Source organism: Myotis nattereri, assembly GCF_964212035.1.
Source record: "Myotis nattereri genome assembly, chromosome: 3".
In the NCBI taxonomy this organism is placed as follows: domain Eukaryota; kingdom Metazoa; phylum Chordata; class Mammalia; order Chiroptera; family Vespertilionidae; genus Myotis; species Myotis nattereri.
This window is the reverse complement of record NC_138077.1, coordinates 58,341,860-58,367,881: the sequence shown is the minus strand read 5'-3', so window position 1 is coordinate 58,367,881 and position 26,022 is coordinate 58,341,860. Positions and strand designations below refer to the sequence as shown.

The window sequence follows — 26,022 nt, the reverse complement described above, 5'->3', positions numbered from 1 at the left end:
CGGCGCCTGCGTCCTCGTAGCGGCGCTCAGTGACATTGAATGCTCCAGCGCCTCCGCCTTCCCCGAGGCGCCGTGCGGGTCAGCGGAGTAGGCGGCCATGGGGAGCCTCCGCGGCCTGCGCCTGGCGGCGGGTGAGACGCGGGACGGGCTGAGGGAGGGCGGGAAGCCAGTTTGGCCCCTGGGGTTGGAGGAATCCTGCAGCCGTCCTAGGCCTGGTAGTGGTTTGGTACCATCACGCACTCCCCTCCGGTTGCTCGGAATTCTACCCGCACGGTAGTCACAGTGGGAGCAAGCCAGGGCTGAGCGAGCAAGGCTGAGCCGGCCCTGGGGGCTGGCCCTGTGTGACGCTCGCAGCCTGGTTCTCCATCCACAGCTCCCACCAACTTTATGAGCCCCGTTCGCCCTGTCTTCCCACCACCTGTCACCAGCCTCCGCGGAGCTCAATTCACCCGCCACCCCTAGAACTCCCTGGTTGCCTGATTCATTCCACGCTTCTCAGGCTAACCTCTCCCTCCCCCCCCCCCCCACCCCCGTTACTCTCCTTGAGTCTTGAGTCTCCCCCGTCCCCCACCTATCTCGAGTGGATCCTTGCTGTCAGAGAAAACCTGTAGTCTGGAGTTTCCTACCCACTTAGTGTCTGATTAGGCAACGGAGTTAAGGTCTCACAGTTTTCTTAAAATGAAGGCTGCATTGTTTTAAAAAAAGCAATTCTACAATTAAGTGCTTTGAACTTCTTCTACTGCTATGTAAATGCAGGATCTGCAGTTTGTTTTCCTAGTAGAAATCTGTAGAATGGGCATTCGGATTCAAAACTTAATTTGCCTTCTTGGGGAACCAGTAGAACTTGTGTTTATTAGGGGCCATTTTATAGCTGAATATATTCACATACGTTATTCTATTTGACTGATTTTTCATAGTCTTCTTAGGTGAGTTTTATCATTCCCTGTACATTTTACAAATGAAGAAACGTAGGTCAGAGGGCTAAATGACTTGTCCAAGATCACTTCCCTTCACAATGTTAGAGCCAGGACATGAGCCCGCTCTCTAATTCCAACTTGTGCTCTTTGCCTTGTTCAAGCTGCCTATTCACAATGTGTGTGTATGTATTTGTCATGGTTAATTGGATCTCTTTGATGTGCAATGAGTCATGAAATGCAGAATTACTTAAGAAAAGGAAGCACACATCCATATGCAATTGGGTTTTCAAGTAAGACTGATGTAACAAGCATCCTGAACCAAGTAATGTATACCATGTCCTCCTATCCAAGGATTCAACCAAGCACCAATCAAAAATACTACAAAAAAAAAAGTTACCTTATTGCTGATATGAATTATGCAATTTGGTCTATGATGGTTGCAACTCTACTGAACATATACACTTTTTTTCTTGTCATTATTTCCTAAACAATACAGTATAATAGCTATTTGCATAGCATTTACCTTGTAATAGGTATTATAAATATTCTAGAAGCTATAAAGCATTTGGGAAGATGTGCGTAGGTTATATGCAAGTACTATGCTAGCCTATATAATGAAAGGCTAATATGCAAATTGAATGGCTGAAGGACCGGTCACTATGACATGCACTGACCACCAGGGGGCAGACACTCAACGCAGGAGCTGCCCCCTGGTGGTCAGTGCACTCCCACATGGGGAGTGCCACTCAGCCAGAAGCCAGGCTCATGGCTGGCGAGCGCAGCTGTGGTGGCGGGAGCCTCTCCCACCTCCGTGGCAGCACTAAGGATGTCTGACTGATGTCTGTGGGGAGTGGGCCTAAGCTGTCAGTCAGACATCCCCCTAGGGCTCCCAGACTGCAAGAGGCTGCAGGCTGGGCTGAGGAACACTCCCCACCCCAACCCCCAAGTGCACAAATCTCATGCACCGGGCCTCTAGTTTTATATAACTCCTTGGAGTTGGGTATCTGAGGGGGTCCTGGAACCAATGCCCCTCAGGTACCAAGGGACAACTGTATACCTTACTCATCTGGAAAATTACTTGGAATAAGATACTCTAGGTGAGTGAAATTTCAAGTAGCTAAAGCTTAATACTTTAAACAATGGCCCTTTATTTTTAATTGTTTCTGTTGGAAATCTTTGCTATGCTCCCTTATCAAACAGAATATGAGCTTTTATGAGCTTGAATTTATTTGTTGTTTTGAAGGTATAGGTCAGGGTTAACTTGCAATTCTTGGACCACTTCACAGATGAGAGATCCTGAGAACCTCTGGAATTATATAATATAATTTTTATTCAAATGTTTATGTTTACATACCTGTTTATGGAGAGTCCTTAGCTTGCATCCATTATTCAGATCAATTTGTACTCTTTAAAAGTATTGATACAGATGATTTGGAACTAAACAGCTACTAACTCACACTAGTATGGGTTTCATGATGGTAAAGACTGTTTTATTTTTGCTAAATCTTCAGCACTTAACCAGCGTCCAGCTCACAGTAGACAGGTAGTAGATATTTTTTTTGGATGAGAGACATTAGGAAGTATCATGGAACATGCTGCAGAAGTATCTCAGAACTTGCTGTCTCTTTTCCAAAAGTAGAATAAAATAGATATAACTTTCAGGACATTGTATCTTTCTACAGAATAATTACTAGGTCACAGGAATGGAAGGGCCTTATAAGAATGTTTCTTCACACCTTAGAAAAGTTACTGTCCTAAACTCCTTTGACTTGTTAGTGGATTTTAAAGTGAATTTACTACACTTTTATACCAATGCAATGGACCATTGTCTGCCTCCTTGTCAGTTTAACCCACTTCGCAGAGCATTTCAATCAAGTTACAAGTCCTGTAGTCCAGTCCCCTAACTTTAAACATGAAGGAACTTAAGGCCCAAGAAGTAAATTGACTTGCCAGGGGTCACATGAGTACAAAGGTGGGACATAACCAATATCTTCTGGGTCCCATTCTCATTTTATTTCCTACATTTATAGTTCTTTTTGTTTGTTCTTGCTAACCAACCCTAAATGAGTGCATGCCCATTTTTCCTGCTCCAGTCTTCGGCTTTGCATATCTCTCCTCCAGGTCTTGCCTACAGGTTTTTATTAAGCACATACTTTGTGCCCTGTACGCTATGAAAGCTCTAAAATGAGTAGACTGCCACTCCTAGGGCTGGAGTTTATTGTGATGAACAAATGTACTTACATAGTACACCTGGAGAGATTATACATGACAATATAAAGTTTTTGATTACAGAAAAGGTTTTCAAGTCTGTGGTGTCCTGGAGCCATTTCCTAGTGGCTTTGTGCACATCTCTTCCCAATTTCACAATCAGTGATGTCACATTGGTAGCTTGAAGTCTGCTATGGTGAAGGTAATTGGCAAACACCTCAAATCAGGGCTTTTTTCTGCCAGCCCTCTCCCAAGAGCCTGCATTCCACTGGCTTTAAAAATTCAGAGAAAGGAAAAGCAGTGTAGGTTATGATTATCTATTACTGAAGTCTTCATTAAAATGGAAAGGATGGGAGATTTTATAAGTAAAGATAGGGAGGGGTGTAATGAGTCTGGAGATGGGGTATAATATGGGGGTGAAAAAGATCCAAGAGGAAGGTACACTTCCCAGCTCATTCTATGAAGCCAGCATCACCCTAATACCAAAACCAGATAATATGGGGGTGAGGGGGCAAAAGGGCAGTAAGGAGAAAGGATGACGTTGGATTTTAGTCAGGAGGTAATAGGAGATAAACTGTGGTCTTTTGAAGGTTTTGAGCAGAAGTCATAAAAAAACATTTTTCGAAAATTAACATGGCGGCTACATACAACACTAATAGCTGCTGCCTATGAAGGTAGTGCAGAAATCCCTGTGTGAAGTGATGATGGAAATGACACAAGACCAGTATATCTGGGATGTGTTTTGAAGAAATTATAAGTATGACTGAGACAGAGTGATTTAAGGAAATACTTAAAGACTTGCCATTTTTCACATGGAGCACTGAGGGAGTGTTACCCCACCATCAGAAATAAGAAAGTTGGGAAAGGGTGCTGATTTGGCAGAGAGGATGGTGTATTATTGAGTGGTGGGTGGCACTGAGTTATAGGTGAGCATGGGACCTCTCAGTCAAAGGCCTGAAGACAAAGGAGGGCTACAGTTAGGGAAATATATGGGAGCCATCAGTGGGGAGCTGATTATTAAAACAGTGTGGAGGAGTCCTCCCTGAGAGGAGAGTGGAACAGAGGCAAAAACTGAACCTTAGAGGCCTGACATAGTGTAAATAATAGGAAGTGGCAAAGAGGACATTAAAGAAGGTAGATCATAGAGGTCGTAGATGAAGGGAGAAAATGGTGTAGGATGTCAGGAGGGATCGAGTCCTTGTAGAAGGATGAGGTCAGTAGAGTCAAGTGGCTACAAAGATGGGAAGAGTGGGATCAAATGAGGTAATGATGAATCTAAAAAAAAATGATTAGAAAGAGATCATAATGTTATTAGAACAATTTTAGTAATGAGTGGGGGAAGGAATGTTGTAGTAAAATGTGTGAGTGCTGAGGTTAAGGTAGGATGCATGCCACTTAATCATTTGAGCTATGAAAGGAAGCAGATTAGTATTTTATTTATAGGAGCTGTTGAGAGCAAATACATGTTTGTCCAAGATAGTAGACTCGCAGTGCCACTGCGGTGTAATGAAATAGGAATTCTCATCTACTGATAGAAGTGTAAATAGATTCGGCCTTTCTGGAAATCAGTTTATTGTAAGCATTAAGAATCTTAAAAGGGTTCATATCCTTTAGCCCTCTACTACCAGGATTCAGTATAAGAAAATAATCAGAAATGTCATCAGAGATTAATGTAGAAAACTGTTTGCTGAAACATATTTGTATAGTGAAAATGTGAGACAAATCCAGCCATAGGGAATGATTGAATATTATACAGCTATCAAAAGTACTTCTAATTAATATCTAGGAAAAGTGTTTGTGACATAAGTAAGATATGGTATTATGTTATTATGAAAAATGTATATGGCCCTGGCTGGGTGGCTCAGTTGGTTGGAACGCCATCCCAATACGCCAAGGTTGTGGGTTCAATCCCTGGTCAGGGCACATACAAGAATCAACCAATGAATACATAAATAAGTGAAACATCAAATCAGTGTTTCTCTCTTTCTCTCTCTCTCTCTCTCTCTTTCTCTCTCTCTCTCTCCCTCCCTCCCTCCCTCCCTCCCTCCCTTCTCTCTCACTAAAATCAATAAACAAAAACATTTTTAAAATGTACATGTTGTGTGTAAGCATAGGGAAAAGTCTAGGAAGAAATACACCAAGTTATTCCTGAAGAGTGTGATTCTGGGTGCTTTTATTTATTTATTTATCTTTTAGCTTCTAAAATTTTTTATAATGGGCAGGTGTTAACTTTTATGATTTCAAGTTTGTTTGTTTTTAAGAGTGGGGAGACATTTGGCATTAAAAGGGCCGTGGAAAGGAAGGATCTAGAGCAGTGGTTCTCAACCTTCCTAATGCCACGACCCTTTAATACAGTTCCTCATGTTGTGGTGACCCCCAGCCATAAATTATTTTCATTGCTACTTCATAACTGTAATTTTGCTGCTGTTATGAATCGTAATGTAAATATCTGATATGCAGGATGTATTTTCATTGTTACAAATTGAACATAATTAAAGCATAGTGATTAATCACAAAAACAATATGTAATTATATATGTGTTTTCCGATGGTCTTAGGCGACCCCTGTGAAAGGGTCGTTCGACCCCCAAAAGGGTCGTGACCCACAGGTTGGGAACTGCGGATTTAGAGGTAGTGAGGTAAGTTTAATAAGAAGGATCACAGATGGAAGGGTTCACTATTTCAGAGTTAAGGACTAGTGTTCTCCTGAGCCTGCAGGGAAGCCTGAGAAAACAGATGGAGAGATAAGGAATCTGTTTCTGTCACAAAGCCAGTTTAGGTCAACAGCTAAGGCAAGAGAGTTTCAAATCACCCCTGTTGGGAGTGGGCTGGAATGTGGAAGGGGGGAAATGATCACCACGGCGTAGCCCCATCTCACTGAAGTTTGGCCATCAGATAGATGGAATTGCAAGCCTTTTCCATAGAGTCCCCACTCCCCAGTTAAAAACTGGATAGATGCCAAAGATTTATTTATAAATCTGGGTTTTTTTCAACTCTAAAAGATTTTTCCCGTACTATTGTTACAAATGGTGATTAGGGTTCTGGCCAGCCCACAAAAACTCATTATGACAATCTGTCTTGCCAGTTTTCCCTCAGTATTTTACACATATGGCCCTTTAGCTATCCATTTTCTTTACAGTGTTGCAACATGACACCACCTAAAGGGAGGTTCTGTGTTCGCGAAGCTCCCCCCCTTTTCCTCTACCCCAGGCCTGTCCTGCATTCTGCACTCAGATTTATCTTCCAGAAATATCATTGTTATTGTTTTCCTGCTCAAAACTGCTTTGCCTGTTTCCCAGATCCTTTTGGGGGTGTAGCAGACAAAAGGACTCTCACTGGGGGGGAGCATGAGTAGCCACAATACCCAGAGCCAGCAAGCTGGGCCAGTACCATCACTTAGGTTCTGAGCCCTAGAGCGTCAGTGTGGACCGCATTAACAAGGCAGAGATAGATTACGAGTGATGGTAGCTGGCAGGCAGACCCAGAAGTCTATGCTACGTGCAAGAACAAGCACATCAGATTTAAAGCCAGACAAAATCCATTCCTTGTCAGAATAGTTGCAGGCGGAAAATCAAGCCATTCAGGTCTGATTTTTGAAAAGCTCAAAGCAAGTTAATACACGCTGTCCTCCAAAAATGTATACACTCTTTAATAGCTAATAGCTCAATTGATGTTTCTTTCTTTTCAGAATTAATCCATTGGAATTAATAATTATTCAAAGTGTATATACATTTTGGGGGGGGAACATGCTGTATTTCAGGTTTGTTCATTTGTTTTGTTGTGGTTGGTCTTTAGTGCAGTCCAGCTTTGTCTTTAATATGGAAACTAAATCAACGGTTCCCTATTTCTAAAGAGCTCTGGGTGGCCCTGGCTGGGTGGCTCGGTTGACTGGAGCGTTGTCCCGTTTGCCAAAAGGTTGCAGGTTCGAGTCCCGGTCAGGGCACATACCTAGGTTGTGGGTTCAATCCCCAGTCGGAGTGAGTAGTAGGGGAGGCAAAAAATCTCTCTCTCTCTCTCTCTCTCCCCCTCCCTCCCTCTCCCTCTCTCCTTTTTCTCTCTAAATATCAATTAAAAAACAACAGATCCTTGGGTGAGGATAAAAAAAAATGTATATATGGGGGATGGGGGGCACCAGGAGCAGTCAATGGGGGGAAAAGGAGACTTATATAATACTTTAAACAATAAAGAATTTTTTTAAAAATATATTTTATTGATTTTTTACAGAGAGGAAGGGAGAGGGATAGAGAGTTAGAAACATCCATGAGATAGAAACATCGATTCAGCTGCCTCCTGCACACTCCCCATTGGGGATGTGCCCTCAACCAAGGTAGATGCCCTTGACCGGAATCGAACCCGGGACCCTTCAGTTTGCAGGCCGATGCTCTATCCACTGAGCCAAACCGGTCAGGCGATAAAGAATTTTTTTTAAAAAAGTATATAAATGAGCTCTGGGTGGAAATAAGAGCTCTAACTTCTCTACATGACAGAATTATCCTAATTATTCTTCTTTCTACTAGGTCAATTAGAGCAGCTATAAACAAATGACATACACTTCATCATAATTATAAAATAACATTTTAAAAAATGTATTTATTTATTTCAGAGAGGAAGAGAGAGATAGAAACATCAATGATGAGAGAGAATCATTGATCGGCTGCTTCCTGCATGCCTGCAACCAAGGCATGTGCCTGACTGGGAATCGAACCGTGACCTCCTAGTTCACAGGTTGACACTCAACCACGTAGCCACACTGCGGACATAAAATGCATTAGTGATGAGACAGTGTATGTATATGAACTATGCTATACTCAGGATAGGCCTACATGTAGCTTTGTTCCTCCTGAGACTTATAATTGATTGATTCACAAAACAAATTTTCAACGTTCCTTAGTCTTGCGCTTTTCTATCATAGCAAACATTTTAGGACTAGCAATATCCTATTTCAATTCTGAAAGGATTAAAGAGGCATTTGTGGACTATCATGGGTACTGTGTATTTAGATTAGAAAAGCTTTCCATGGGACACGAAAAGAGGAATATCATTTGCCCCAGGAATAAGCTTTTCCCAGTGGAGGTCATGGCAGCAGCCACTGGCCTGGGACACTAGGAAAAGAGAACAAGGTGGTTGGGCAAACAGTCTCACATCCCTGCTGTAGGATCAGCTCTGTGAGCTCTGGTCATTCACTGTGAGATCAGACAGTGACTGTGTTCCCCCACGAGGGTGGCCAGCTGGTGTGGGGGAGGGATGTGAAATAAGCCTATTCCAAGGGGATGAAGAAGGCAAGGCAACTATAGACCTGTTCACACTGCATGTTATTAAGGACTGAGTGGTGTATTACAGACTTTAGGGGATGCGGTGGGATGAGGGGGAGGCTATAAAATCTGAAAGCTGGGCATATTCTACAGGGATTCTAAATTTACTGCTGATATGCCAAACTTAGAAGTAAAGCTGAACTGGTCTGTAAATTAACTGTTGAAAAGAGGGATTTTGAGCCAAGACAGAGGAGACATAGTATTAAGCTCTGTAGGTGCGCTCTGGCATTCATGAAGCTTACGTTCAACAGAGACTCTAGCTGATTGTGTTGAATAGCAATGATTCTTAAATATGGCAGCTTGTTAAAATCCCAGGGGTGGGGAACCTTTTTTTCTGTCAAGGGCCATTTGGATATTTATAACATCATTCGATGGCCATACAAAATTTTCAGCTTAAAAATTAGCCTGCTGTATTTGGTCAAGCATTTAATTAACGCACCCCTAATGGGTTGGGAGGGCCAGACCAAATGAATTCGTAAGACTTACATGGCCCAAGGGCCTGACTTTCCCCACCCCTGCCTTAGATAATCTTTTAAAAAATATTAATGTCCAGGCCCTGCTCCCAGAAATTGGGATTTCATTGTTCTGTGTTGGCCCTGTGTATTTTTTTTTTTTAAGGTATTCTGGTGATTCCAGTATGCAGAGTCTGGAATCCAGGTTTCTAGAGCAGTGTTTCTCATACTTTAGTATGCCTAAGCATCACTTGGAGGGCTTGTAAAAACAAGATTCAAGGTTTGGTGTGAGGGTCTGAGAATTTGTATTGCTATGACACTCCCAGCTGAGGCTAAATAGCATTGCCTTAGACTTTGGAGAATGTGATATTGGTTCCCATGTGTCTGGCACACAGGAAGTACTCAGCAACTGTTGAATGAATACGAGTATCTTTTTGATTCTCAAAATTTAATGTTCGTATGAATCATTTGGTTATCTTATTGAAAATTTTGTAGGTCTGGGGTGGAAACTGAGATTCTGCCTTTCTCAAAGGCTCCCAGGTAATGTCAGCCACACTTGAGAATAGCAAGGTGTGACAAGATACATGCTATAATATGTAATTTCTCATCTCATTTTCACCAGGGTACACTTGTTAGATGACCTTCACCTGTGCATCTTTGGTCTACCAAATGTGAATTGGGCACATTCCCTATCCCATTCCTTTCTTTTTCTCTCCCATTCCAAAAGCATATTGGAGTGCAAATGAGTGAGTGACACTTTTATAGTGAGAACATCAAATTCTAAGTTTTTAATATTGACTATCAAGTAAATATTCATAAAACAAGTATAAAGTAAAAACAAGATACAGTTGCCCTAGCCAGTTTGGCTCAGTGGATAGAGCGTCAACCTGCAGACTGAAGGGTCCCAAGTTCGATTCCAGTCAAGGGCAGATGCCTGGGTTGTGGACTCGATCCCCAGTAGGGGGCGTGCAGGAGGCAGCTAATCAATGATCCTTTCTCATCATTGATGTTTCTATCTCTCTCTACCTCTTCCTTCCTCTCGGAAATCAATAATAAAAACAAGATACAGTTAATACCCAAGTACTCATGTTTTAAAAATATTTTTATTTTGGAATAATTTTAACTTACAGAAAGTTGCAAAGGTAGTAAAGTTCTGTATAGCCCTCACCCAGTTTCCCCAGTGTCAAGATCTCACATAACCACAGTTCATCTGTTAAACTAAGAAATTAACATCAGTTCATTACTGTCAGTTAAAAGACAGACTTTATTCGGTTCTCCAGTTATTCTGTTGCCCATTTCCCGTTCCAGGATTCAGTCCAGGACACCACGTTGCTTTTAGTTGTCGGGTTCCTTAGTCTCTTCTGATCTGTGACAGCGTCACACGCTTTGATTTTCATGATCTTGATAGTTTTGAAGAGCACTGGTCAGATATTTTCTAGAATGTCTCTCAATTTGGGTGTGTTTGATGCTTTCTCATGATGAGAGTAGGGTTATGGGTTTGGAGGAAGAATAAATAGCACAGAGGTAAAGTGTCCTCATCACATCATGCAAGACAGTACATGCTATCCACATGATTTATGACTGGTGATTTTGGCCAGTTTGTTTCTTTCTTGTAAAGTCACCAAGTCACTAAGTCCAGCCCATCCTCAAGTGGAAATGAATCCAGGAGGGAAGAGAATCTACATGTATCTGGGATTTCTATTTAAGGAAGATTTGTCCCTTCTCCCCCATTTATTCATTCATCCAGACATCAGTATGGATGCATATATGTTACACCTTAAGTTATAATCTATAACTGCATTATTTATTTTGTTGGTCAAATTATTCCAGGGTAGGTTCTTTCAACTCATCTCCTGTGTCCCTTTACATGCCCCCATCCTTTTGATTTTTGGACACTTTTTCTTTCTGGTCCTACAGGATGTTCCAGATTCATCTTGTATTTTCTCTGCCTGAGCCTAGAATCAGCCATTTTTCTCCGAGGAACTCTAGTTCCTTTTGTTGGGTAATGGTATTTAGAAACTAAGATCTGGGCACTGAGAGTTCCTGTTGCCACAGAAGTGTCACTGAGTCCAAGCCGACCCAGTGGGCAGAGCTGGAAAATACATATATGTATACTAAGTCCTATACACATAATTATGTCTGTATCTGTCTATAAATCTGTCTTCTGTCATCTCTCTATATGTTTACAAATACATAATATATATAAGTATATGAAGCTAAAATAGTTCATATACTGTTCTCTGGCCCTGATCCAGCACCACAGGATTTACTCTAGTTTTTCCACCCTTGCTTTTGGAGCTTCTTTCTCTGACAGTGAGAAACCTGGCTCATTATCTACCACTTGTTTACTTATTTGTTCAACCCTAGTATACGTGTATAGAGTAGTTTTAGAATTGTTAACCCATGCGCATGTAAAAAAAAATATCTGCCAGTTAGAATACAGTGTTTATGTATAGTTCTTTTTGTATTTAGTCTTAGTTTTCAGTCAAAACAATGTTTTTCAAAGTTACTTAGGTAGCTCCTTTTCCCCCTACCTAGAAGGTTATGGGGTTAGGTCATTTCATACATTTTAGTACAGTTAGATATATTTGTCACATTCTGCATTACATCCTGGGATTCCTCCAGCATCCTGGTTGATAATTATTTGTTTGTTTATTTATTATTGATTCTAGACAGGGAGGAAGGGAGAAAGAGAAACATCCATGTAAGAGAGATACTAGTACATCAACCAACTGCCTGCCATATGTGCCCCGACTGGAGATCAAACCTGAAACCTAGGTATGTGCCCTGACCGGGAATTGAATCCCTGACCTTCCAGTGCACAAGACAATGCTTCAACCAACTGAGCCACACCAGCCAGGACCTGGTTGATTTTTTTAAAATATATTTTTATTTATTTCAGAGATGAAGGGAAAGGGAGAGCTAGAAACATCAATGATGAGAATCATTGATCAGCTGCCTCCTGCACACCCGACACTGGGGATCGAGCCCGCAACCCGGGCATGTGTCCTTGACTGGAATGGAACCTGGGACCCTTCAGTCCGCAGGCTGATGCTCTAGCCCAGCCGTGGGCAAACTATGGCCTGCGGGCCGGATCCGGCCCGTTTGAAATGAATAAAACTAAAAAAAAAAAAGACCGTATCCTTTTATGTAATGATGTTTACTTTGAATTTATATTAGTTCACACAAACACTCGATCCATGCTTTTGTTCCGGCCCTCCGGTCCAGTTTAAGAACCCATTGTGGCCCTCAAGTCAAAAAGTTTGCCCACCCCTGCTCTAGCCACTGAGCCAAACCAGCTAGGGCGATATTTTAAAATTTACATCTGTTAAAGCTCTTTGTGATGTACAGTATTAAGAGTTTTAACAAATGTCATGATTTTATTTTTAAGCAAATTAATGGCAAACTTCATAGCTAGCAACACACCTGACAACTGATCTTGACAAAGTTTAGGAAACACTAACTTAGATCATCTTGTAAAAGCCTCTTTGTCATTTAGCATTCATTGACCCTTCATTTATCATCACTGATTCCCAGAGAGTGGTCATATCTCAGGTCACATAACTGATGCTTCTCTCTAGGAGGGTCTTGAAAGATTCAGAGAAAAAAGGCATCCCTGCTCTCTGCACTGTCCATCATGAGGTTGGAAAGGCTTTTTATGGAAAGGAGGGGACAACAAGATAGAAGACAGTATTTGAACCAGCCTCATCCCAGCTGACCCATTACAACAGCAGTTGCCAACTGGTGGTCCGCGGATGACTGGTGCTCCGTGAGGTCTGAAAGGTTGGCAACTGCTGCATTACAGTGTCCAGCTAGCAACAGTACTTCTAAGGCACTGGTTTTCAAATTGTGAGCCCCAGGACCAACAGTATCAACATCACTTGGGAAATTGTTAGAAGTGCAAATTTTCAGGTTCCACCCAATACTCGCTGAATCAGAAAATCTGGAAATTGGGTCTAATAACGTATTTGAAAGTTTGAGAACCTCTACTCTTCTTTTTTTTAATTTTTTAAAAAGGATTTTAGAGAGAGGAAGTGGGAGGGAGAAGGAGAGAGAGAGAAAATCATCAGTTTGTTATTCTACTTATTTATGCATTCATTGGTTGCTTCTTGTATGTGCCCTGACTGGGGATTGAACCTACAATCGTGGCATATTGGGACCACACTCTAACCAACTAAGCTACCCGATCAGGGCCAGAACCTTTACTCCTAATATTAACCAGCCATTGCCAATCACAGCCTTAGAGGCAGCTGTGAGACTTCATCTTGACTTCCTGCTAGGGCCCTAGGGATGCAGAGCTGTCAGCCAGGGACAGTCTGCAAGTTCAACCAGAGAGCTAAAGGGCTATTTTCTTTTTAATTTGTATGTTTGTTTTTAATTGTAGTCCACCAGAGATGGAAAATTTTTGACTTGGATATCTGGGGCAAAATATTCTATCTCTTGGAGATAGAAAAAGAAAGCCTTAATAATACTAAAACTTTAATGCTTTCATTTTTTTTTTTTTTTGTAATTGCAAAGTAAAAACTGAGATCAAGTACTTCATTTTTTAGTGATGCCAGTTTTTAAAATTATTTCTTGCATTGGTTGGCATCTAATATGAAGCTGTAGTGAGAAAAATTTGGTAAATATTTTCTGATTTAGATAAGCCCCTCATGCCTTCAAGTCCTTATCCGCACCGCCACCTCAGGTACCTCTGTGATCTCAAATCCTTTTCACATTATTTACTCTGTTCCAGAATCGCTCTAGGGCCCTTGCACTTACTGTTGTTTCTGTTTGAAATAGCGTTCCACCAGATATCTGAATGTAGATATGTACAGCTAGCTCCTTCACTTCCTTCAACAGCGGATTCTCAAAGAGAACTTCCCTGACTATCCTATCTAAAATTTCACCCACACACTCCACTCCAAGCACACAAGCACTTCATATCCCCTCTGTTCATGTTTTCTCTCTGGCACTTACTATCTAACTATATAGTTTTCCCCTCCAATAGAATGTAAGTTCTACTGGAATAGATTTTCATCTCTTTTTGTATATTGCCTGGATCATGGTAGGTACTCAATTATTTGTTGAGTATCTCCAAACATGCGTTTATGTGACTGATTGTAAATAGGTGTAGATGTGAGCATTTTTGCTTTAAATTACTACCTAAACTGAGCTGAGAGGCAACTTCTGTTCTTAACTGTCTATTCTTCTCTATTCTCCTAAACTGCCTGTGTTCTTATTAAGTGGGATGGGCCACCCTAACCAGTTTGGTTCAGTGGGTAGAGTGTTGGCCTGCGGACTAAAGGTCCCGGGTTCGATTCCAGTCAAGGGCACATGCCCGGGTTGTGGGCTGGATCCCCAGTGGGGGACGTGCAGGAGGTAGCCAATGAATGATTCTCTATCATCATTGATGTTTCTCTCTCTCCTTTCTCTCTGAAATCAATAAAAATGTTTTGTTTTGTTTTTTTAAAAAAAGGGGGGATGGGGAAAGGCAGTTACCAAAGGAAATAATTACTGATTCTTTTTTTCTTGTTTAAATATATTTTTATTGATTTCAGAGAAGAAAGGGAGAGAGAGAAACATCAATGATGATAGAGAATCATTGATCGGCTGCCTCCTGTACATCCCCCACTGGGGATCCATCCCACAACCGGGGCAAGTGCCCTGGACCGGAACCGAACCCGAGACCTTTCAGTTCACAGGCTGTCGTAAGTGTTTCCCTCCACGTCCTGCGTGGTTCAGGGTTCGGGTCGGGAAGAGGAGCCGCACAACAAATGAAAAAGAAAAGACACAAGATAATTTGGGAATATTGGGGGACCAGGCGGCAAGTCCAACTCAAGAGGAAGGACTTCCACTGTGCTCAGGCCTCACCAAGCTTTTTATAGTGAGGGGTAAACAAGGTAGTGGTTACCAAAGTTACACTGTTCTTGTGAGTTTCACTTGTTTACACCATGGTTATACTTCCTGCACTTCCTCAGCCCCTTAGCTTCCCAGATAAGATCTAAGGAGTGTTATAAGGTCAAGCCTAATTATGCTAAGAGGACTGTGCCCCCTAAGCTGGGCTTGTTTGTGACTTTGTCAACAGGTCCCGAGGCTCAACCCTATATCAGTTTCCCACAACAGGCCAATGTTCTATCCACTGAGCCAAACCAGCTAGGGCTGTTGATTATTTTTCTGTTTCCTACTTAGAGAGCAGAGTCCTAGCTCACTGCCAATTACCTGTGTTCCTTTCTGTCTCAGTGCCTGCCAGAAGGGAGTGGGACAGGACTGTGAGATGGGGCCTGTAGGTCTCAGGAAACCAGTGGCTCTCTGGGGAAGATGAAAAAGTCCTGGAGATGGATAGTGGTGACGGTGAATTCTGGTGATGGTGTCACACCAATGTGAATGTACTTAATACCACAGAACTGTACATTTAAAAATGGTAAAATGTGTGTTAAATATATTTTACCGCAATTTGTTTAAAAAAACACAGTGGTTCTCAAAGTGTAGTTCCAAACCAGAAGCAGCAACATCACCTGGAAATTTGTTAGGAATGCAAATTCCCAGCCTCCACCTCATAACTATTGATTCTGAAACTGGAGGTAGGTGTGTCCAGTGATTGGTGTTTTAACAAGCCATTCCAGTTATTCTCATGCACACTAAAGTGTGAGAACACATCACTAAATAATTTTGTTGTAAACCTGAGAGCCATAAAAATCTTTTGAAGAGTGTTCATAGAATTTTCTCATGTCCTAGTAACTGCATGATTTCTCAGAAAAAGTGCTCTGGAAATGTTTTGAAGATTAATGTCTTAAGTAGTGTTTCAGAAAACAAACTTAACCTTTAAGAGTGCCTGCTGTGTTTCAAACATCTTGCCAAATGCTCCAACATTTGTTTTTTCCATTTAATCTTCAAAGCAGCCCTGGTGAAGTAAAAACTACATTAACCACATTTTAAAATGAGGAACGGGCATGCTTAATTGTAGTGTGTACTTCCTGCCACAAGGTGGCACTGATGGTGTGGTTACCGGGACCCAGGCAAAGCTTTCTGGAATAACAGCCCTAGAAAACTGGAAAAACTGAGGCCTCTAATGAAGGAAATCAGACTGCAGGTAACACAAATCCTTGCACAAATAGGGGTTCTGACTTCTGGTATGTCAGAGTAAGGACCTCTGAAACTCCACTCCTATATAAAACAATGAAAAACTACCAGAAATTCTTAGAAAAATGACTTAATCATGGTAAGAACAGCAAGACTTCTGGAGTTTAACTGATTTGCTTTCTCCTCTCAGCTTCACAGTAGTCTTGAAAACTAATAGCCCCACAACCACAGTAGCTATGGAAACCAGCATTTTAGCACTAAAGAAGGCAGAATAGATTTAGAGTGCCCCCAAACGCTCAGCCTCAGAGGATTTTTACTGCTTGACCTGACACTTCTCTGGAAACCCCCATTCACAGAGCTAGCCCCTCTCTCTCTCTCTCTCTCTCTCTCTCTCTCTCTCTCTCTCTCCCCCTCACCCCATGCTCAGAGCTAATTCAGTGCCACCAGCTCCCCTGCCCCATAACTCCCACCCTGGAGCATGGCCCAGCATGCACACAGTTCTTGAGCAAAGACCCACAAGCCTTATTGGTGAAACACATTTAATGAAGTCCCTGTCCAGTTATTGGCTGACCACCAGGCTAACATGGAACATAGACTTCTGTGGCAAAACATAGCAAAGAACATGAGAGACTATAGATCAGTGCAATAGAATTGAGAGTCAGAAATAAACCCTCACATTTTTGGTCAATTGATTTTCTGAATTGTGCCAAAACATTCCAACAGAGCAAAGAATAGTCTTTTCAACAAATGATGCCCTGGTGAAGTAAAGATTACATTAACCACATTTTACAATGAGGAACAAGCGAGCTCAATTGTAGTGTGTACTTTCTGCCAAATATCACTTCATATCAAATATCACTTCAAAACCCACAGAATCCAGTGGAAGAACTGAATGTCGACATGCAAAAGAATATAGTTGGACTCCTCCTTTCCACACACAGTGTACCAATATTAACTCAAAATGAATCACAATCCTGCCCTGGCTGGTAGCTCAGTTGATTAGAGCATCATCCTGATACACCAAGGTTGTGAGTTCAAATCCTGCTCAGGGAACATAGAAGAATCAACAAATGAATGCATAAATAAGTGGAACAAATAAATGTTTCTCAAAATCCTAAATAAAAGTATTTTTAAAAGATGAGTAAGTTGCCCTAGCCGGTTTGGCTCAGTGGATAGAGCGTCAGCCTGCGGACTGAAGGGTCCTAGGTTCGATTCCGGCCCAGGGCACATGCCCGGGTCGCAGGCTCCATCCCCAGTGGGGGGCGTGCAGGAGGCAGCCGATCAATGATTCTCTCTCATTGATGTTTCTATCTCTCTCTCCCTCTTCCTTCCTCTCTGAAATCAATAAAGAAATATATATATTTTTTAAAAAGATGAGTAAGTTAAAAAAAAAAAGAATCACTATTTTAAATGTTAACATTCTTAAAGCAAACCTTTGTGACCCCATATGACACCAAAGCTCAAGCAACAACAACAACAAAAAAAATGGATAAATTGGACTTTATCAAAATTAGAAATTTCTGTACTTAAAGGACATCATCAAGATAGTGAAAAGACAGCGTATGAATGGGAGAATATATATGCAGTCATATAAGTTAAGGAACTTTTATCCAGAATATATAAAGACTCTTTACAACTTGATAATAAAAGACAACCAGTTAAGAAATGAGCAAAGGAGCTGAATGAACATTTCTCCAGAAAAGATATATAAATAACTATAAGCATGTGAAAAGATCCTCAATGTCATTACTCAGTAGAAAAATACAAATCAAGACTACAATGAGAGACCACTTCACATCTGCTAGAATGGCTTTAATTAAAAAATGAAAAAATACACAAAAAATATAAAAACAAGTGTGGGCCAGGATGTGAAAAATTGTAACCCTCAGACATTGCTGATGGAAATGTACAATGCTACAGCCACTTGGAAAACAGTATTGCAGTTTCTCAAATGATTAACTGTAGTTACTATATAACCCAGCAATTTCACCTCATAGTATATGCCTCAAAGAAATGAAAACAGATGTTCCCTCCTTATACACAAACGTCCATAGCAGCATTCTTCACAACAGCCAAAAAGTGGGAACCACCTAAAGGTCCGTTGACTTATATTTAAACAAAATCTGGGATATCTATACAATGGAATAAAAGTTGTCCATGAAAAAATCAAGTACTGATAAATGCTACAACATGGATGAACCTTGAAAATTTGCTAGGTGAAAGAAGCCAGTCACAAAAGGCCACATATTATATTATTTGATTTATATAAAACGTCCAGAATATGCAAATCCATAGAGACAGAAAGTAGATTAGTAGTTTCCTAAGGCTGGGGAGAGGAAAAATGTGAGTACTAATGGATTTGGGATTTCTTTCTGGGATGATAAAAATCTTCGGAAATTACATAGTAGTAATTAGTACATAAATTGTGACTACAGTATACTAAAAACCACAGAGTCATACACTTTAAAAGGATGAATTTTATGATATGGAGTCATGTAACAAAAATGTTCTTTCAAAAATCTTTACACAAATACATATGCCCATGAGAAGTCCACAGTAGTGTCTTTTATTTTATGGGTAAATATAATGCTTTATTTTCTTTTTAAAACCCTGTCATTAATATCACTTCAAAGAAGTTGCCCTTTGGTTTTTCTATTTCTGGATTTGCTGAGTAATTCCACATTCACCATGGTCAGTCCCCACTTATTCTGGCTCTCACTTTCAGAGTAACACGGCCTCATTTAAATCTATATTAAAAAGTTGGCTTAGTATTTTGTTTTATTTTTGCTCTTCCCTCATGGGACAATGATTAGAATCTGGTGACATGCCCCAAGGTAATGGCACAGGAGGTTTTGTGAAGGGTCAGTGATAGAGGTTTCCCTGCCCTTCTTGATTCTGTGGTCAGGAACTGGGGCTGACGGTGTGGGGTCAAGGGCTTCCTGCCTCTGTAAAGCAATCCTTGGGTATAAAGGAATGCAATCACTCCCTGTGCTTTTGCCAGTCCCAGGAAGGAAATAAAACTCTGAAAGTCCTTTCTGGATGTGATGCCTGAAGTAAAAATAATAGAAACTAAAAATGAACTCAATTTCAATTACAGGAGGACCTCAATATTTCCATAGGCATCAAAGAAGGGATAGTGAGGATGCCCTAGGGTGGGAGAAATAACATTCAGGGGCAAATTGGGGTTACAGCTAGTAAGCAATTTGATACATCATAGTTATTTTATATAACACTGCCAATTTTATAAGGCACGAGATTTCAAAAACATTTCTAGGTGTATTTAGGCCATTGTGGCCTATGTCCCAGGTTCTCCTTTTATTATTATTTACTGGGGTGACATAGGCTAACAGGGTCATATAGGTTTCAAGTGTACATTTCTGTGATATATGATCTGTACATTGCATTGTGTACCCACCACCGGAAGTCAAATCATCTTTCATCACCATATATTTATCCCTCTTTTACAAACCCTTACCCCCTTCCTTCTGGTAACCACCATGCTGTTGTCTCTGTCTCTGAGATTTATGAGAAGAAACCATATGCTTCTTAGCTTTTTTCTGACTTATTTCACTTAGCATAATATTCTCAAAGTCCATCCATATTGTCACAAATGGCAGTATTTCATCTTATGGTTGAGTAATATCCATTGTGCATACATCTTTATCCCATCTATGGAAGGACACCTTGGTTGTCTCTATGTCTTGGCCACCAGGAATAATACTGCAATCAGTATAGGAGTGCATATATCTTTATGTATAAATGTTTTTTAGTTTTTCAGGTAGATACCCAGAAGAGGGATTACTACGTCATATGGTAACTCTATTTTTAACTTTTCTGAGGAACCACCAGTCTGTTTGCCAAAGTGGCGGTACTGATTTACAGTCCCATCAGCAGTGGAGGTTCCTTTTTTAAAATATTTATTGATTTATTTTAGAGAGAGAGAAAGGGGGAGAGGGAGGGAGAGAAACTGATTTGTTGTTTCATTTACTTATGCATTCATTCACTGATTCTTATATGTACCCTGACCAGGGTTTGAACCCACAACTTTGGCATATCAGACGACACTCTAACTGAGCTACTGGCTAGGTTTTTTTCTCCACAGCCTCTCCAACACTTGTTATTACCTGTCTTGTTGATAATAGCCATTTTAACAGGTGTGAGGTGGTAATGTCATTATAGTTTTTACTTGCATTTCCCTAATAGCTAGTGAATTGAACATCTTTTCATATATCTGATGGCTTTTTGTATGTCTTTTTTTCAATCCTTATCTGAGGATATATTTATTGATTTTAGAGAGAGAGGAGGGGAGAGAGAAACATTGATTGGTTGCCTCCCATACGCACCCCAACCGGGGATCAAACCTGAAACAGGTATGTTCCCTGATTGGGATTCAAACCTACAACCTTTTGGTGTACAGGAGGATGCCGAGGCCAACTGAGCCACCCAGCCAGAGCTTTATGTCTTGGGAGAGGTGTGTGTTCACATCCTCTGCCCATCCTATGTAATAAAGAGGTGGTATGCAAATTGACCATCACTCCAACACAAGATGGCCGGCAGGGGAGGGCAGTTGTGGGTGATCAGCCCTGCAGGGGAGGGCAGTTGTGGGTGATCAGTCCTGCAGGGGAGGGCAGTTAGGGGTGACCGGGCCGGCAGAGGAGGGCAGTTGGGGGTGACCAGGCCTGCAGGGGAGGACAGTTGGGGGGAACCCAGGCCTGCAGGGGAAGGCATTTGGAGGGGACCAGGCCTGCAGGGGAGGGCATTTGGGGGGACCAGGCCTGCAGGGGAGGGCAGTTGGGAGCAACCAAGCCAGCAGGGGAGAACAGTTAGGGGCAACCAGGCTGGCAAGGGAGGGAAATTAGGGGTGACCAGGCCAGCAGGGGAGGGCAGTTGGGGCTATTGGTATTTGCCAATTTAATTAAAATGTGCCTTGGCATTGGTCTTTTGGGGTGCAGCATTACTTATTGAAGAGACTTTCTTTTCTCCATTATATGTTTTGGCTCCTTTGTTAAAATTTATTTTCCCATGTGTGGTTTTATTTCTAGGCTCAATTCTGTTCCATTGGTATGTGTGTCTGTTCTTCTGCCAGTACCATGCTGTTTCGATTATCAGAGCTCTGTAGTGTATATAATTTGAAGTCAGATAGTGTGATACCTCCAGCTTCATTCTTTTTCCTCTCAGATTTGCTTTGCCTATTTGGGTACTTTTGTGGTTTCATACAAATCTAGAAATTTTTAAAATTCTATTTCTTTAAAAAATGACATAGGGATTTTGATGGGTTATTGCATTAAATTTGTATATTGTTTGGGGTAATTATGACCATTTTAACTATGTTGATTCTTCCGTTCATGAACATGGTATATCTTTCCATTTTATTGTATCCTTTTCATTCTTTTTTAATAATGCTTTGTAGTTTTCAGAATATAGGTCCTTCACATCTTTTGTTAAGTTTATTCCCAGATGTTTTATTTATTGCAATTGCAAAAAGAATTGTTTTTTTATTTCTTTGTCTAAAGTTTCAATTTTAGTATATAGGAAAGCAGTGGATTTTTGTACATTAATTTGTATCCTGCAATTTTACTATATTCATTTATTGTTCTTAGTAGTTTTTTAGTGTTGTCTTTTGTATTTTCTATATACAGAATCGTCATCTGCAAAAAGTGATAGTTTTATTTCTTCTTTCCCAATTTGGATGCCTTTTATTCCTTTCTCTTGCCTGATTGCTCTGGCTAGGACTTCCAGAACTATGTTGAATAAGAGTGGTGAGAGTAGGTTTCTTGTTCCTGATGTTAGAGGAAAAGATTTCCATTTCTCACTGTTGAGTATGATAATGGCTAAGGGTTTGTCATATATAGTCTTTATATTGTTGAGGTACTTTCCTTCTATACCCATTTTATTGAGTGTTTTGACCATAAATATTGTATCTTATCAAATGCTTTTTCTGCATCTATTGATAAAATCATATGCTTTTTATCCTTTCTTTTATTAATATGGTATATTACATTGATTGATTTGCATATGCTGAACCATCCTTGTGCTCCTGGAATGAACCCCACCTGATCGTGATGTATTATTTTTTAATGTATTATTGTATTTGATTTGCTAGTGTTTTGTTTAGGATTTTTGCATCCTTATTCATTAGAGATATTGGTCTGTCTAACCTTAATCTTAAAATCTGATCTTAAAATCAAAGTATGCCTCTTGATGGCAGTGCTGTAGGAGCTACAATGCCACCTTTGACATTTTGCTAAAAAAAAATTCTAACTTGAATCTGATCAAACCTCAAACATTTGTTTACAAGAAATGGGGGAGTTAAAATATGTGAATCAACACTATGGGGATGCAATTAACAAAATCTCAAATGAGGGGAATTCTATAGAACTAATTACCTAGTTTCTTCAACAAATAAATCACACCAAAAAAGGAGGGGGTGACCTACACAGGAAGCATCAATCATATTCAATGTGTGCACCTATTTAGAATAAGCCAACTAAAAAAATTATGAGCCCAAACTGAATCATTATTTGACCAAAATGTGATGATAACAAGGAATTATTTTATAGTAATACAAAAAATTATTATTTGAAAACTTATTTGGGTTGAGATGCATACTGAAGTATTTCTGGAAGAACTGACATGATGTTTTGGATTTGCTTTAAAATAATTAAGTAGGGGAGAAGGAGAGGGTGGGGTTCAGATGAAACTGTTTATTAGCCATGTATTAATTGTTGAAACTGTGTGTTGAGTACATGGAGATTTGTAATACTACTCTGTCAGTGCTTAGAAAGATTTAAAAAATTACCAACCTATATCTAGAGGCCCGGTGCACGAATTTGTGTACATTGAAAGGAAATTAATTAGAAAGAAATATTTTAGAGACCGGGGAGGGACTGTGGGAGGGCTCCAGGGCATGTCCAGCCCATCTCACCCAGTCCCGATTGGCCAGACCCCAGCAGCAAGCTAACCTACCTCTCAGAGCGTCTGCCACATCGTGGTCAGTGCACATCATAGCGACTAGTCGAGCAGTCAACCGAACGGTTGGACACTTAGCATATTAGGCTTTTATATATATAGATACAGTTTTATATATTTACTAGAGACCTGGTGCACAGCCTGGTGCAAGCCTGGCCTATGGAGATCATGCCGAACTGGCAGTCCGACATCCTCCAAGGGAGGTAGCAGTGCCAAAGTGGCAGGCGGCCGGAGAGGGACCCAAACTGGGGCTGGGCGCCACACCATTCCTGCTCATCCCAGCCCTGCTGCACCTGCTGCTGCCGGTCAGTAGCACTGCCGTGGAGGCGGGAGAGGCTCCTGTTGCCGCAGCTGCACTCGCCAGCTGTGAGCCCGGCATCTGGCTGAGCAGTGCTCTTTCTGTGGGAGTGCACTGACCACCAGGGGCAGCTCCTGTCATAACGGGTCACTTAGGCTTTTATATATATGGGCTAGAGACCCTGTGCATGAAACCCGTGCACTCGGGAGGGTCCCTCAGCCCAGCCTGTGCCCTCTCTCAGCCCAGGAGCCGTCGGGGGATGTCCAACTGATGGCTTAGCACTGCTGTGGAGGCAGGAGAGGCCCCTGCCACTGCCGTTGCGCTCGCCAGCCATGAGCCCGGCTTCTGGCAGAGTGGCACTTCCCCTGTGGGAGTGCACTGACCACCAGAGGGCAGCTCCTGCATTGAGCATCTGCCCCCTGGTGGTCAGTGCACGTCATAGCAACCAGTCGTTCTGCCATCGGGCCGCCGGCTTTCCAACATTCCCTGAGGGCCCCAGATTGCGAAAGGGCGCAGGCCAGGCAGAGGGACCCCACCAGTGCACAATCAGGGCCAGAGAGGGGCACGAGAGGTTGGCCAGCCAGGGAGGGGCCATGGGAGGGCCCCAGGGCTAGTCCGGTCCGTCTCATGCAATCCCAGTTGGCTGGACCCCAGCAGCAAGCTAACCTACCGGTCGGAGCGTCTACCCCCTGGTGTTCAGTGCACATCATAGCAAACGGTTGAGCAGCCTTAGCATATCATTAGCATATTATGCTTTGATTGGTTGAATGGCCGACTAAACGACTGGACACTTAGCATATTAGGCTTTTATTATATAGGATGGCTGTGTGTATACTTTTAAAATTACACATAACTCATGACTATATCCAAAGGTGATTTTTTTTTCCCCCAAAGGTGATTTTTAACAATTGATTTCAGAGAGAGGAAGGAAGAGAGAGAGAGAGGCATGAGAAACATCCATCAATTGCCTCCCACATGGGGATCAAACCCGCCAGTTTCTGGTGTATGGATGACATTCCAGTCAACTGAGCCATACTGGCCAGAGCTAAAGTTGGTTTTTAATTGGAGAAATGTGACTTGGAAGGAGCAAGGCTTTATAGAGCCCCTTCCCATTGCAACTCCCTACCCAGAGTTGGCCACAAGAATATTGGCAACTTGCCGAAACCGGTTTGGCTCAGTGGATAGAGCATCAGCCTGCGGACTGAGAGGTCTCGGGTTTGATTCCGGTCAAGGGCATGTACCTGGGTTGCGGGCACATCCCCGGTGGGGGATGTGCAGGAGGCAGCTGATTGATGTTTCTCTCTCATCGATGTTTCAAACTCTCTCTATCTCTCTCCCTTCTTCTCTGTGAAAAATCAATAAAATATATTAAAAAAAAAAAAGAATATTGGCAACTTGGTGTCTTGGTTTATCATGTCTGCGGGGTTGCTAATCTTTACCTAAAAAACCAGGTGACATAAAACATAATATTTCCACCAGAACCTTTATTGTTATGAAAAGGCCTATGAGAAGTACTTTTATAAAACTTACAGCTGATAAAATGTTTATGTTATAAATTGCTAATTTTCTAATCAGCAACACATATATATTTTAAAACAATACCAAGCATAGCATCCCTAAATATAGTATATGTAGCTTACATATAGAGTAGTATATTCATTTTCTAAATGGGTTAATTTTATTAAATGAAATATATACTTTGTAGGCATTTCTCATTTGGAGACAACATCAGATTTTCCTTCTCTGAGACATTTTTCTCTCTTTTCTAGGAAATTGTTTTAGGTTATGTGAAAGAGATGCTTCCTCATCTGTAAGGCTTACCAGAAACTCTGATTGGAAGAGAATAAATGGATTTTGCACCAAACCCCAGAAAAGTCCAAAACCTCCGTCCCGTAAGTTTTTATTACTTTTCCAATTATGGACGAGGCAGCTCCCAAAGAGTCAATTTGGAATAAAAAAAACCTAAAAGAAGGTGGCCACTACATTATGCCTTGTCATGTAGTTCAGACCTCCAAATTGTACTGACATTGGCTGTGCTCACAGGTAGCAATTATTTCTTCATTTTCCTCATTTGTCATGTTTATTTCTTGCCTCAAAGATTGGACTGTCACTTTTTGTAGGAGAATAGATGCACAAAAGAATAGTAGTCTGGAAGTAAAATTATCTTTTAAGGAACCCCAAAGATGAACCAAATCAAGAAATAATGTTTTGGGTAAAATACAACCTGGGCTCAGGTCTGGCTTGGGCTTTAACTTCAGCCACGTTTAGTCCTATCCCTAACTCTCACCCTTCTCACTCACCACTATAGGAAGAAGGAGCATAATTTACAAACTGTAGGGTCCTAAGAACAATTTGCTTGTTGCTTCTTCATGCTCGGGCCAGGCAGATCTTGGTGAGTGGAAAGGAATCAAACTCAAAATATATTTATCAAGAGCTTAAAAATGTTTGTGCCCTTCGACCTGGTGTTTCACTTCTGGGCATGTATCCTAAGGAATAATCCCTACATATGGGAAAAGCTTTGAGTATAAAGATGTTTCAATTTTTTATATATAATAGGAAAATGAAAATAAATGTCAAATACTCTGTGAATGATTAATTATGTATGTTAGATCTACTTGATGAGATTATGCATATGTTGGAAATGTTGCTTATAAATACCATGTACTAGCATGGGGAATGTTATAATGCTAATGAATAAGGCAGGAATTAAAAATTTTACATTGTGTGTAGCGATGTAAAATTAGCATGATACAGATATAGCATTACACATACATATATAATTATGGAGATAAGCCTTAGGAAATA

At 41.2% G+C, this 26,022-nt stretch overlaps 1 protein-coding gene across 2 annotated transcripts in view; it reads left to right on the top strand.

The window, feature by feature from the left end:
* Positions 1-26,022, top strand: part of FAM162A (family with sequence similarity 162 member A) — a 34,619-nt gene continuing 8,597 nt past the window's right edge. Inside the window, exons 1-2 of one of the 2 annotated variants that reach the window (XM_081088150.1) lie at positions 1-131; positions 24,987-25,109. In XM_081088150.1, the coding sequence (XP_080944276.1) occupies positions 98-131; positions 24,987-25,109 (157 nt within the window). In that variant the 5' untranslated portion in view covers positions 1-97. The remainder of the gene's footprint in view (positions 132-24,986; positions 25,110-26,022) is intronic. The other variant, XM_081088151.1, reaches the window with a different exon arrangement.